This window comes from Vulpes lagopus, chromosome 11 (genome assembly GCF_018345385.1).
Source record: "Vulpes lagopus strain Blue_001 chromosome 11, ASM1834538v1, whole genome shotgun sequence".
NCBI lineage: Eukaryota > Metazoa > Chordata > Mammalia > Carnivora > Canidae > Vulpes > Vulpes lagopus.
Window position 1 is genome coordinate 71,802,575 of NC_054834.1, and position 15,056 is coordinate 71,817,630.

The 15,056-nt window shown below is 56.9% G+C and overlaps 1 protein-coding gene across 7 annotated transcripts in view; it reads right to left on the reverse strand.

The window, feature by feature from the left end:
• The window catches only part of ANO1 (anoctamin 1), a 159,234-nt gene that overhangs the window by 79,527 nt on the left and 64,651 nt on the right, over positions 1 to 15,056 (reverse strand). For all 7 annotated transcript variants that reach the window (XM_041773538.1, XM_041773535.1, XM_041773537.1 and 4 more), the window contains exon 2: positions 2,124 to 2,296. In XM_041773538.1, coding sequence (XP_041629472.1) covers positions 2,124 to 2,296 — 173 coding nt within the window. The remainder of the gene's footprint in view (positions 1 to 2,123; positions 2,297 to 15,056) is intronic.

Here is a 15,056-nt window from a genome sequence, read left to right on the forward strand (position 1 = left end):
ATGCATGGGATGGGAGTTCTGACGGCCAACTTAAACTCCGTTGACACTACGTCGGCACGTATGGACACCTGTCTGGGAACTCTTTGAAATGCAGCCCACACCCTCTGGCCTCTGCCTGCACAGAGCTGCCTTCCTTGGGTGACTCAGGGTGATGACTGAGCAACAATTATTGGCCTGAGAGGTGCCGAGGATGCCCGTGGAGGCTCTCCTGGTCCCCTGTAGGCCTCCCGCTCCTAGAGCTGCTGCTTGCAGCCTGCCTGTAGACATGTCACCAGCAGGACAGCACTTGGCCACCTCTCCTTCTTGTGGTCAGGGACCCCCCCCCCCCAACCCCGATTCATAGCACTCCAGGCCCATAATACCGGAAACCTGCCTGCCATAAGAGTTGCGTGCAGAATAAGAGTCAACCACCTCTTTGGGGCTTGTCTATGTTGTTTCTAGACCATGAAGACCTTGAATGGAGGGCCAAGTGTTTGCAGACCTCATGGCCCTCACCACGGTAAGGGGAAGACAGAGGATTTCTGGATCCACATAAGCAACAGGTCCCTGAACTACAAGTCGAGAACCCAGGGCCATTGATAGGGCTCCAGGGTTCATTTCAGATCTAACCCATCCTCAAGACGAATGCGGTCTACCTCTGGAATGGCCACTCCTCTCCATCTCTTTGGGTGTCACCGCCTCCCGTGGCTTCTAACTAGTGGCCCCACATTCCCAACTCTGGGTCTTCCCATGTGAGATTTCTTTGTCTGACAGGCCCCACCCACCCCCATTACGGGTATAACCAGCCTTCTCCTCCAGGATGTCTGCTCCTCTACAGGCTGCCCATGGCCACCTGCTTCTGTGGCTTGGCTCTTGCTAGCTCTCCTCCTCCTCCCAGCTGGTGGGCGCATGACTCCCCTCTTGGCCTCAGTATCCTCACTGGTAGTAAGAGCACTGGCCCCATAGAGTTGTGAAAATTAAATGAGCTAATCCTCAGCTGCAGGCCTGCTGCTACACAAGTGTCCTTCTGCGGCTGTCCTGGGCCACGTTCCATCACCACTCCTCAAGCCCCAGATGGGCATGCTTCCCTGTCTCATTTGCTGTGGATGCCCATGGCCTGGCCCACAGCAGGCACACGGTGTTTGTTGAAATGATGGCTCTGAGCTCCTAAGGCCAATGGTATTTATCACAGACAGACTCCCCTCTCAACCCATGCACATGCCCAATGCCCTCCTGCATCTCTGCGCAAGCTCAGATGCAAAATGGAGCAAGACCTGAGGGTCTGTGCCTTCCCTGGAACACCGCCACAGCCTTGCCAGGATCCCATCCTGCAGGCACCTCCCCTAAAGGCCTAGCTCTCCAGTCCTGACGCTAGAGGCAGGCCTGGATCCTGGTGAGGTTAGAGCAAAGAAAGAAGGCTGGGGCCTCAGGCAGCTGCTTAAGTGGAGGGGAGGGAAGGAAGGGGAGTCTGTTCTGTGGTCCGGAGTGAGCACCCTGGGGTCCCCTCTGCTTCTGCAGCCCAGGGCCCTTCTCAGCCCTTCCCTCTTGGGGTAGACTTTGTTCTAACTTTAAGCCAAATCCCTCACTGGTGAGGTCTGCCCTCCAAGGATCCCTCCGACCTCTGGATCTGGCCCCATAGGGAATGGTGGGATAGCAGACCTGCATAGGGGTCCCCAAGCACCTGGCCAGCGGGCACCGACTTCCACTAGCAGCAGGCACACGTTGGAGATGGGACCAGTGAAGAAAGAAGTCCGGACCCAGCAGCACCTCCCTGCTGCCGGGGACGTTGGGCGCTCCCCTGCGGGACACCGAGTCCCTGGACTCCGTGCGCCCCGTGCACCCCGGGGCACCGGGCAGGTGAGGGAGTCGCCCGAGGGTCCAACCCCAGGAGGGTGGCGGCGCCTTGGGGGGGACCGGAGGCGGCCACCCTGTCGCGGCTCCTCCCACCCCCACTGTCCGGGCCGCCCGGCAACCCCCCCCAGGGGTGTCCCCCGCGGGGCCCCGCCATGCGCTTCGCTCGGCTAGTGGGCTGGGGGGGCGCTGCGGCCGCAGGTGTCCCCCGCGCCCCGCGCGCCCCCGCCCCGCCGACCGCGCGCGGCACAGGTGAGCCCCACCCCCGCCCCCGGCGCGGCGCCCGCACTCACCGTGCCCTCGGACGGCAGGTAGCCGATGTCCTCGATGGCGCAGATGTTGATGATGTGGACGCTGCGGTCCTCGGCCGGGAGCGTCGAGTACTTCTCGTTGACCCTCATCGCGGCCGCCTGGGCGCCGGGCCGGCGGGGCGGCGCGCCCTCCGCATCCACGGCCGCGGCGGCCTCTGCGGGCGGACCGGGCAGCGTTGGCGCGCTCGCCGGGGGCCGGGCCTGCGGGGCCTGCCGCCGCCCCTCCCGCCCTCCCGCCCCTCCCGCCGCCCCGCCCCGCCCCGCCCGGCCCAGGGCGCTGCGGCCGCCCCCCTGCGGTCCCGGGGCGCCCGCGCTGCTCTGCGCTCAGACTTTCCGAAGACACGGAGCCCCCGGGGGGTGGGGGCAGCGCTCACTCCGGCGGCCCCTCCACGTTTATTTTTACCCCCGGACGTGCCCCTTGGAGGTTTTGAGGGTGGCTGAGCGCTCAGACCCGGGAGGAGGCTTCCAACAGCCCCTCACCTTTAATCAAAGCCTCCAAACGTGGCGCTTGGCGTCGGGGCACCTTGCAAGGGAGAGAGGCTCCTAGAGACTTCTACCGCCGCTCAGACCTGACCTCCTCCTCCGGGGAGCCTCCCCTGCCTCCCCTGCTTCTTCTCCTGCTGGCCCTGCTCACTGGCGTCACCCCCCCCCCCATGGTAAGCATCTCTCCAAGCCCCCCTTTAGGGAAGGCTTACCCTTCAGTGACCAGGCACTAGCAGTCCCTCACCGGGGCTCGACCCATTTTACCCCACAGCCCGGGCCTCTTTGCAGAGGTGCAGGAGGGCTTCAGAAGGCGGACAGTGAGGACTGGGGTTCCTGCAGAGTTGCCTGCACTCCTTGCAGGAGGCTTTACTGCCTCCCCGAAGGAGGGACAGTGACTTTGATCACTTTCATCCCAGATCGGCAGGGACCTACATGGTAGGAGCTTCCCAGGATGTGCTTTTAATCCACCGACCCCACAGGAGGATGACCCAGGTCCTCCAGGAGCAGCCATGCTCAGGTTTAGCTCCAGGGGCCAACCTGGCAACCCTGCCCAATGGGAATAGAGTCTCCTTTTCCTCTGCCTCCCTACATCTTGTTAGTTCTTCAGGGCGTGCATGGAATGCTACCTCCTCCTGGAAGTCATCTGAGACTGCCCGTCACCCAAGCACTCAAGCCCAAGAACCCATCTGTACCTCGACTATAGCACTTCCTTTCCCCCACTTCATATTCCACTGGGTTCATACACTTGATGCCCAATGGCTGCTTGTCAAAAGGCCACTGAGGAACATTCTGGGCCTACAGAAGTGATCATAAAGCTCTCTTTCAAGGTGCTAATGCCATCGAGGCACACCTTGGGTGGATTCTGGAATCAGACAGGTTGGGGCCGGGGAGATAGGGTGGGAACTGGCTCCAGCTATGGCACCTTCCAGCCCTGTGACCTTGGTCAGGCCTCCTTAGCCCCACAGAGCCTGCATCTCCTCCCCACTGCATCCTCCTGCCAAAATCACCCCCAGTTGAGCATCAAGTGCATGTGAGGCTGTGGTGTAGCATCTGGCACAGGGGGAGGCTGGGCAGTGGGAGCCACTGTTACTACTGCTGTCATCTTGTCATTGTCATGACCTTCCCTTCTCCCCACCATGTGTCACCCCCACATAGGCTCAACTTGGAGAGGTGGAGGAAGGTTCCTCTGTCCTCATGCGAGCCTTGCTGGGGGTGCTGAGTGGCCCTCCAGGGCCCTTTGTCTGCATCTCAGGCAGCGAGCCCAGACTTGAAGTGTGCTAGGCTGGCCAAGTGCTCACCACGAACAGCCCTCCATGGCCTCGCCGCGCCGAGGCCAGTTTGAGCTTTCAATGTTGGGAAGAATCAATCTCTCTCTCTCTCTCTCTCTCTCTCTCTCTCTCTCACACACACACACACACACACACACACACACAGGATTATGTAACTTCATTCTCTTATCCTTGTTGGTAAACAACCAAGATTGTGTAACCTTAACATACTGACTTTCTAAATTTATTTTCAAGTGGTGAGGGATCTTACAGAAGAGTCTACAAGGTATGGTTTCTGGAAGAAGGAGCAAAACTGTAATTCCTCAATTCTGGGTACACTGACATCCCCGAACTCCTGGGAGGTGACTCTGGACTGCTGGTGGAGAGGGCTCTGGGGTGCAGTGCCTGAGCCCTTCTGGGAGCTGCTTCAGGGTGAGGGACAACCTCGCAGGCAGGGCGGTGCCCAGCTCCCCACTTTGCCCAAGAAGCCTGCTTTCACCTGCTTCTGTGATTGATGACTTAGCCGAGTCCTGCCTGCTTGTAAAGCATCATTTCCCCTGCTACGTGTCAGTACATTTCTTTGCTCTGTCCCGCTCCCCATTCTGCATCCTCCTGGCTCCCCCAGGCTCCCAGGTGCACAGCATGGAAATGCTTAGGCAGGCAGAGGAGACATGCAGGGTGGCCTCTGTGCAGAGCAGAAAGGACAGGGCAGCAGGGATCGACTCTGTCCCTGGGGTCACTTGTGGCCTGGGCTGAAGCTGCATGGGTCTTGGGATTACAGAGACTAAAAAAGTAAAAACAACATTTCCCTGAACCAGGGAGGACAATGGGATTCTTCTATGTCAGGCTCCCCTCCAAGTTGGGACTTTAAAGCCTCCCTCTTCTGGTGATGGTTTCAGCCACTGGTTTCCTGCCTCATGCCGTCTCACGTGGGTCACCCTGTTGGGACTGCGTCTCTACTCAGAGCCGCTAATTGCTTCTAAACTGGCCCTCTAAAAATACTGTTGCATCAGCTCTGCACTTTCTGCTTTTTGACTCAGGGAATCTCATCATTAAAAACCCAAAGGGACAGATCTCAGCAGCAGGATTAATTCTGCACTTGTGAATTAGTAAAAACCAGTCTCATTAGTCTAAATGGGGCATTTGATTATGGGAAGTTCTGGGCTTCACAGCTCACCCTACTTTGCCACTGTGCAGTCCTCTCGTGCTGTTGCGATGTCAGCCACCGTCAGGCGCTTCCTCTTTGCTGACATTCTAATAATTGCCAGAAGTACAAGCACGGGGTGACAAGGGATGCTAGGACAGGGGACTGAGCTACAAGAAAGTGTCCCTTGTAAGAGGCTCTGAGGGCTCTTTCCCACACAAAAATTTGCCCTCCTTGCCCTTGCCCACGAGGAGGAACGTCTTGCTCTGTGCCCTGCCCAGCTGCGTGTGCCTGAGCCCTCCCTGGGGTTGTCAGCAGCCTAGTGAAGAAGTGAACAAACCAAGCTTTAGACAGCGAGGCAGGACGAGGCCCTCCACCTGGTCAGGCCGTGGTGAGCCCTGGGTCAGGGATCATTCAAGCAATGGCCTTTTCTAATCTGGTGCCCTGGAGCTGGGCTTCTCCAGGACACTAATGTTTGGGGCTGGATCACTGTTTGTCCTGGGGGCCAGGCTGTGCCCTGTAGGATGGTTAGCAGCATCGCTGGTGTCTACCCCCTCGATGCCAGTAGCACCTGTCCCTCCCGATGTGACAGTTACAAATGTCTCCAGACATCGTCAGATGTCCCTGGGGCGGGTGGCAAAATCACCCCCAGTTGAGAACCACTGTTCTCAGGGAAGACCTGGGGGCTGATCTTATCACCCAAGTCCTCAGATGGGAGGGCAGAGGCCCAGAGAGGTGATGCGCTTGGCTTCAGGCCACAGCCAAGAGGCAGATCTGGCTTTCCATCTGGGTCTCCTGACTGTCCGTTCCAGGGCTCAGTCCATGAGTTGAGCACACACATGCAGGCACACACACACACACACACACACACACAGGGAACTGGAGGGATACAAGGTAGTAGATCGGTTTTTACAAAATGCACAGGGGCACCTGGGTGGCTCAGTGGTTGAGTGTCTGCCTTCGGCCCAGATCGTGATCCTGGGGTCCTAGGATCGAGTCCCACATCGGGCTCCCCGCAGGGAGCCTGCTTCTTCCTCTGCCTGTATCTCTGCCTCTCTCTCCATCTCTCATGAATAAATAAATTAAATCTTAAAAAAATAATAATAAAAAGCACAGATGCCCCCATCCCTGGCTGTCCTCTGTTGGTGGAGGGGCTCATACTGGGCACAACTAGACTGCTGTCCTCCGACTCTGGCCATCCCTGCAACAGGGCCGCTTTCTCCCCAACACACATCTCTGCACTCCGGGATGCTAAGTAACGAGATGCTAAGTAACAAGATGCTGTTGACTCACACAGGCACCCGGGTGGGGAAGGCAGCATGGAAGGAGTGAGCCGCTCATGAGTCAGGGCTATTGTGAGCTCAACGGCCCCGTCCTGCTCCCGTGCTGGCTCTGCACCCCTTTGAGTGTCTGGTGGGGATCCCGTGTGGGAAAGACACGATGCCAAACAGGTATATGACCTAATGTGCTAAAAGCGCCTTGCGGTGTAACTTCCCCGGGGGAAGACGTGCCTGGGGGGCGGTTTGTAACTGAGATAGGGTGGGCGGGAGACAGGACTACTGTTACTTCCTTCCGTCGCATGATGTCAGAACCCGGAGCAGCGGACAGGGAGACTCCGTGGGCATGGAAACCACCAGCCCGACCTTCTGGAGCGCAGCCAAAGCATGAAGTTCTGTCTGGGGGATTTTTTTTCCCCCAAACGGAATCCCTGGACGTTATTTCCTTCAGAGCATTTTCAGACACTTCATGTGTTTTGCTAACCCCTGCTTGCCTTCTGAGAATTCCTAAGAAGCCGAAGCGCACCCCCGGGCCAGCTCAGCCGTCACCTCCTCCCGGAAGCCTCTCTGGCCCGGCTCGGTTGGCGTTCCTCAGCTCTGTTCTGGGGGCCCCGCTCCTGGCTCCGACCCGGCACTCAGGCTCATTTCTGCTCCGTGGTCCTGTCTTCTGCCTTATTTCTACCCTTCACCCCCTTCCGGTCCTTGGCACACCACAGATTTCCCTGTTTGTGTTTATTTATTTAACGAGCAGTGGTACAGCGCTTGCTACGAGCCAGCACCGCCAGCACCGTGCTAAGTCTCTACAAATATTAACTCGAGTTCTTATGGTGATTACGACCAACCACCAACCGTCGGCAAGCCTGCAAGCGGATTCACACAGATGTCCCCCCAGTCCCAGGGTCCTTTCTTTGAAAGTGTTGGAGTGGGGAGTCTCGCCTGAGTCTCAAAAGGCTCGCTCCCTCCTCCCCAGCGCCCCTTCGGGAATCACCACATGAACCCCCATGATAGATGCCTGGGCAGCAGAAACCCAGCTGGGGGGGGTGTTGGAACGGAGACAGCCCCCCACCCCGCCCCTGCCGCAGGCCAGGCCGAGCCAGCCGCCAGACCACCCTGCCCAGCAGTGTGGAAAGTCCACGTCATGGCTCCTGCTTCTCAAAAGGAAAGCCTCGAAACCTCCTTTGCTGCTTTAACTCCTCTTCCAGGGGCTCAAGAGAAGAAACGAGCTTCAGGCCGCCCTGCCCAGAGAAGTAGTGATTCCCTTGCATCAAAGCTCCCCGCGGGGACAGAGGATGCCTGTCTCCCTGAGCTGAACTGAACTGCTGGTTTCCTCCTGACTGTGTGGAGGGCGCCTCTGGCAGACGAGGATGGAGTGCTGGGGGTGAAGGCGGCAAGGCCGCAGGCTGCGGAGCTGGAATGGGAGTTGGGGTCCCTGCCCTGTAGAGAGTGTGTGAATGTCTCCCCCATGCAGCTCAAGGGCCCTGCATCCTCTGTGTGTGTGTGTGTGTGTGTGTGTGTGTGTGTGTGTTGGGAGTGTGAGCACATCACATCTGCCCTGCTGCTCCCCTGGGGTCAGTGACCACACGCTACCCATAATTTCCCCAAAGACCCATCTCCAGGGAGGCTGGAGCCTGATGTCACAGCCCTGGCTATGGCTGGAGAGAAGCCTCTTGGACACAACGTGGCTTCACACGGTTCCCCCAAGGATCAAGCAGAGCTGGAGCTCCCTGGACAGATGACAAGGCTTAGGTATCTCTCTGGGATGATCCTGAGGCTTTCCTGCGAGACTGCATCTCCAGCAGGAATAAAAGATCTTGCAGGTTTTTGTGTCTCTGTGAATGGCCTTTCCTTGGGAAGTTTGCTGTTTGGTTGTGCCTTCGTGTGTGCATGACTCGATGCCAGCTTCTATTTGGGTCTGGGCCTCTCCTAGGCCTGGGTCTCCATCCTGCAGCAGGGCTGCTGGGCTGCAAGCTTCTCTCGGGTGGACAGGGTCTGCCCGGCTGGGCGCGATGGCCTGATGTGGGACACACAAATGAGCACATGAGGCAGGGCCCTCACCAAGATGTCAACAGGTCTCCCCGACCCAACACTGGGGATCAGAGCCTAAATCTCCCCCAGGTTTGGACTTCAGATCTCATAGTCCTGAAGGAACTTCTCTGTTTGAAAGAAGGGAGGTCCTGGGCCCTACAGAACAGTGCTGGCCAGTAGGAGCCCCACGTGAGCCACACAGGTAACCTGAGACATCTTAGTAGCCACATCGCAAGAGTAAAATAATGAGGTAGCGTGAACAACAGATTTAACATAGTCCATTATACAAAAAAATTATGTTTTCAGCACATAATCAGTACAAAAATTACTAACGAGATATTTTCCCCTCCTAAGTGTTTGAAATCTGGGGTGCATTTCCCAGGGCTCAGAGCTGCGCCGGGTTGGGGACAATGTTCTGGACACCTAGCTACAAAGCCTGTTATTTTTGCTTAGGAAAAACTGTGTTGCATGGCTGTCCCTTTAGCTCTATGTTTTTCTGTGTTTTCTGAGGTTTCTGCCATGTACCCGAATGAATTTCTACAGCAGGAAAAGCGTAACTATTACAGAGGACACTGACACACCCTGTGGCCTACAGACTTACGCAGGGCTCCTCTATTGTTTAAGGAAAAGTGGTTGACTTCTTGGATCTTTATCCCTCCGGCACCAGTTTAGGGAAGGCCACCCTTACCTACCAGCCAGTGGGAGGTATATTCCTAAGGGTCTTGACAGAGGAGTCTTTACTTACAAAATGTACCTGCTGAACAGCTGGTCACGCAGGCTTTACGTGCAGGGAGGGGAGAGCTCTCTACTTCGACCCAAAAGAAGTCCACTTGGCCCACCCAAGGGCAACCTCCCAGGGTCCTCCGTGTCAGCCTCACCGCGGCGCACAGGGCACGACAGGCTGCCGGCTGGGCCGTGTGCTCGGGGTCAGGGGTGTCCGACCCAGCTGCCTCCCCCTCAGGACTCCTGGACACAGACCAGCACTCCAGGAGGTGGGCGCCCTGGAGGAGGTGTCCCAGGCTCGTTCCTGCGGCTCCTGTGCCAGCACTACGTTCGTCGGCTGCTTGGGGAGGGGGGGTTCATTCATTTGTTTACCCATGATTTTTAGGGTAAACATTAATTTATTCACTCATTTACTCATTCATTTGTCTTCATTCATTCACTCATGTGCATTTTGCTCGTCATGTGTTCATGTATCCTCTCACCCCCATCTCCTGTTACCTCCACCCTGCTCTTGCCTTTCCCAGCTTTGTTTCCCTCCCCAGATTTTATCGCTTCTATCAATTCACAATTCACCCCATTATCTTATATGCTGTCTGTCCCCCCCACCCCCTGGCTAGGGTGTCAGTGCCAGGCTACCTTGTCATGAGTCACCGGCTCTAGATTTTCCTGCCTGAAAATAACACCAGAAGTAGCTGTAGGGACCTCGGGAAAAGGCACAGACTGGAGCCAGTTATTCGAGGAGTGTGGGTGTCCAAGCATTTTACTTCTTAAGCTGGAGCAGAGAGCAAGAGTCCCCTCTGGACGGAGGTCTGTCTGGTGAAATGCATTCATACTGGCAATCGATCCTTCTGCTCTAGGTTCTGCATCCTGTAGAGTCAGTAAGGACACACACGTGCGCACACATGCACTCACATGTGCACTCACACTCATACACGGGCAAGCAGGGACCAAGTGTTCCCTACAGGGTTAAAGACAGACCCAAAGTGTGTGACCTCCTCCCTCATGTGGACTTGATGAGTGACCACACCCCGGCACTTCCCAGACCCCCCAGGATCTGCGGTCATCCCAGGGCCACCCCCTCTGAGGTGCCCACGGACCCGTCTCCAGTGCAGTTCAGCTCCCCTGCTCCTGTGTGTGGACAGCTACTTCTGAAATCAGGCTTTCTGGAAAACCCAATGTCTCTGTTTTGTCTTTCTTTCCCTTGCCCCTTCCACCCACCCCTGAGCAGCAAGGGAAGCCCTTGGATGGGGAATATATTTGGTTTTTATTCCATGATTTGATTCTCAGTGCAAGCACCTTGAGATTTTCCTATTTTTTCCTTTTTTTCTTTTTTAAGATTTCATCTCTTTATTTGAGAGAGAGAGAGAGCACAAGCTAGGGCAACAGCAGAGGAAGAGGGAAAAGCAGACTCCTCGCTGAGCAGGGACCCTGATGTGGGGTTCGATCCCAGGACCCTGAGATCATGACCTGAGCCCCCCAGGTGCCCCATCCTTGAGATTTTCTTAAGCATTGCTCCTAGTCTCTGCCTTCCTTCCCATTTGGTGGAAGCCTGACCTCTGACCCCAACACTGGGTTTAAAACCCAGGCTCCTTCCTGCCACCTTTCGGAGAAGAAAGCCCATACTAATCTGGAGTGCCCTGTTCCTTCCAGAAGGAAGACAAAGGGAAAGAGAAACTCTGGATCGTGCCCAGAGATGGAGTGGGTCCTGTGTGAGCAGATGCACTTAAATCATTTCATAAGGCAAGTCTGTCGGGGGACATTTTGCTGTCCCGCGGACCCAGGGCAGGCCCTGCCCCACAACAGAAAGGACAAGCATGGCCTCTGGGCCCCAGAGCTGGACCGCTGTCTGTGACACGTGGGCCAGTTTCCAAGTGAGGAGCCACGGTGCTTCCCTTCCTAGGGCTCGAGGTCACAGCCCTGAGCACCAGACAAAGGGGGCTGCTGGGACCCCTCAGCGCGGAGCAGACACCTGCTAACAGCCTCGAGGAGGGAAGCCAGATCGCCTTTCCAGAGCGTCTCCCGGCCCCTGCTCCCGAGCCCCTCCTTTTGCTTCTGTCCCTTGTCACCTGGCTGAGTATCTCCTCCCTGAACCAGGAGAGGGGGCTTTTGTCTGGCTTCCTCTGCCATATTCTCAGCACCACATGGAGCCTGGCACTTGGCAGGTGGCAAAAATATTTGTCAAAAGCATAAATGAATGAATAACGTGTACTGCACCGGGGTCCACAGATTCCAGTGGCAGGTGGGGCAGGAACGGTACTGACCCAACCCTGCGCAGCCTGACTTTGTCACATGAGCGAGAGCTCCACACGCAGCTGCTTCCTGGGCGCCAGTGGGACAGACTTGTTGTCTTAACATTTTCAAGTTGATGGAGCAGTGAGGGAAAGTTCTGGAGGCCACTGGTCCAACTGTCACAAAAGCACCATTGACAAGCCCTGGGCAGGGGAGGTGCAGGGCTGGGCTCTTGCGGCAGGACAGCACACCCTCCCCCCTGGGCTGGAGCCATCAGCAGCTTCACGATGGTCCTACTAAGAGCTGCCACTCAGCTGTGAGCCACAGATAGAAAGGGACACAGACAAAGTAGAAAACAAACAACAAACCCAAAAAACTATGGGCTACAGAGGTAGGGGTGGGTCTGGGAAAGGAAAGTCGGGAAGGTTCTGCAGAGGGCGTGGCTCCTCAGCTGAGCCCTAGGAAGTCCTGGGGAGCCAGGAAGCTGCAGGGGAGGGGGCAGCTGCTCCAAGCAGGGGAAGTCTTGCAGGGGAGGGGGCAGCTGCTCCAAGCAGGGGAAGACTCACAGGAGCCAGAGGAGGTGTGAGCGGGGTGGCCAGAGGAGTGGGGAGGGCCGGGTTGCTGGTTCATCCTTCAGATGGCTGCCTCTGGCGCCCCTGACCCAGAGCTGGTGGGGGCAGGGAGGTCACAACAGGGTGCCCAGAGCAGGCCGTGGGGGGCTCAAGAGTGCCCAGAGAGTAGGGTGGCACTTTCCCACAGGTGGCCAGGGTGAGCCTCACTGCAAGGGGGCATTCACAGCCATTCAGGAGAGACCTTGTGGTGGTGTGGGGTGGGGGTGGGGGGCGGTGCTGGCACTGGGGACTCCATTTTATACAAACACAAGGGTCTGTAATGATGTGCATTGGGGCTTTCTTTTCATGAGTAAGGGGACATCCCTGCAGAGCAACCTCCTGGCAGACCAGGGTGGCCAATGTGGGCAGTGCTGGTTGTTAGCCCGAGCACCAGCAGCAGAGAGGCCTTGCTTGGGTATCGGATGGCCTTTCCTTGCTTCTGGGCTCTTCTGCATGTTTAGTGGAGTGAGCGGGTGTTTGCCTGCTTGACTACAGGGCTGACCCGGCCACTGCAGGTCAGTGCCTCCTCACGGCTGACTGTGGTGAGGCTGTGCCACAGGGGGCCTCCAGGGTCCCCTGACCCTCTGTGGAGTGGAATATCACAATGGTGGCCTGCGTCTCTGCGTCTGGAGGAATTTTAATCTCCCCAGGAGGGCAGAAGTCTGTATGCCACAACCAGGGGAACGGGCAATGTCAGGACGCCCCTGCCGGCCCCACCTGAGTTACCAAGGACAGGAAGATACAACGTGTCTTACACATAGCAGGTGCTCAATAAAGGCCTGTGGGAGAGACTGTCCCAGAAGACTTTTAAAAGTGTTATTAACTCATCTACTGGAATGGAACTTTCCAAAGGATACTTCCTTCCAAGTTCCTGTACACCTGCAGGGGGGCTTTGGATGTTGGACACATCAGACAGGCTGCTGGGGTGGTGGGAGTAGACCCAGGACACGCAGCATGGGTCCCACACGGACCGTAAGCTCAGTGCCGGGACCCCACTGATCACCGCTGTGACGGCCTGGGTGGAGCTCAGCACCTGGCTATCTGCTTCTCATAGCTGCTTATTATCATGATTGTCACGGCTTCACCCACGCTCTTCTAGAGCGTCCCACCATCTGGGCCTGCAACTGGCCTCTGAGCTGTGCACTCATTTGCACCATGTACCTTCGTTCATTCACCGAGCTTCTCTGAGTGCCGGTGCGGGCGAACAAGCCCCTGCTCCCACGGGGCGTATATGCCAGTGGGGGAGGCAGACAGAGAACAAACAAGACTATCAGTGGGCAGTGGTGGCAATGACAAGGGAAGGGGGTTAGGGGTGATTGTGAAGGCCCCTCTGCAGAGAGGACAAGTGAGCAGAGGTCCATATGATGAGAAGAGGCAGCCCTGAGAAGGTCCAAGGAGGAACATTCCAGTGGAGGCCATGGCCAGATGGCGGCCCTGAGGCTGGGAGGAGCTCTGAGGGGTGGGCCAGCTGCAGGGGGTCTAAGCCTGCAGTTGGAGAGAAGCTTAGAAGGAGGGGTTCAGGCTGTTTCAGCCAGGGCCCCCCAACGTGCAAAGCCTCCTTGAATGACGCTGAGCACAGAGCTCTCAAGGACTCCAGGGGCTGCTGACTGTCCCTGGGGCAGCCCTGCCCGTGTCACAGGGAACCTGCTCCACAAAACCAGCCACTTCCAGGCTTGGGCCCCACACAGTCACCCCTTCACAGCAACCACATCGCAGACTAGAGTCAGCTATCCTGGGAAGCTCTGCGCGTCGCCCTCTCCACGTCCTGGTCATGCCACAGATCACTCTCCACCAGGTCCTTCGTTATGGAGCACGGGCAGTACGCAGACTTGGCTGGGACTCAGGGTTGACAGCTCGCGAGCATGAGTGCCTGGGCTCTGGGGAGGCCCTCCACCCCTAACCCCTGTTTCCTGTAACTACCCCGAATGTCTACACTGTGGCACTAAGCTTTTCACTGACCCAGAAAGCAAACATCCTGAGAAAAGGCAAACTACAGATCAAATTCATACTATGGTGTAAAGGACTTTTCTTTCCCAAATAATTTCAATAGGCAAACAGGGCAACTGGCATCGAGCCTACAGACTTGAGGGGATGAGGGATGTGGAGAAAGGGAAAGAACTTTCCACAGCAAAGGCAAAGGGAAGGAGGAAGGTGTTGGAGGGAAGAGGACAAGGAAAACCTTTATTTCCTGCTGGGCCAGGCGGGATGGGGCCAACCCTTCACTGCCCAATGCCTTGGTTTTGGCTGCCACACAGCCAGGGAAGGGGACCAACATCTGTCTGATCCCTGGGGGCAATTTTAAAGTTCATCCCAGTCCAGGCTGTCCATGTGAAAAATTCACCCAATGCAAAAATAGAACCAAGAACAAAGGAGGAAGAATGGTTTAGAGCAACAACTGGAAACATGGGGATAGAGAAACCTGTTTCTCAGATAAGCATCTGGCCTCTGGAGAAGATTTGCTTCTCATGTGCTGAGGCCGGGGAGCCAGCCCTGGGGGGTGGGGGGTCATGGGGTTCTCCTGGGCAGTCGGAGCCTGAGTATACCCTCTCCCCCAACCCCGGCCCTGCCCCAGCTCCATAGAGTGCCCAGATCTGCCCCTGCGGCTGGGGCTCCAGCCCCATCAACCTGATGTGGGGAGCCTGCAAGGCAGCAGGGGGGACTCTGGGTGCTATATCCTAAGTGCCCCCTGCAGATGAGCCATGAACCTGTTGTGTGGCAGGAGACCCCCCCCCCCCGCCCCCGCAGCCATGCTCACCGTAGAAACAGCCTCTGCACAGGGCGGGGGTGAAAAGAGGTGATGCCCCCACTGTATTCATCTATCCTCTTCCAAAGTGGGAAGGCTTTTGCTTCCAGATTGAGAAAAAAGAGGAATCCAAGAAGGGAAGAGAAGAGAAAGAAACCAGAGAGGGAGGAGAGTAATCAGAGCCTGCTTACAGGGGGAACAGAGGCTGGGAAAACCCAAGGGCCGGCCCAGAGCCAGGCGAGGTCACACCTTCATCCCCGTGGTGGCCCGATTCTGATTCAACCAAAAATGACCTAAAGAGGGGAAAGTGACCTGATACGACCAGGTCATATTTCCCCAGAACAAACAGGGTTCTGGGGAAGTGGGTGGGTGGGGTGCGGAGTCACAATGGGGTGAAGGCATTCTCCTTATC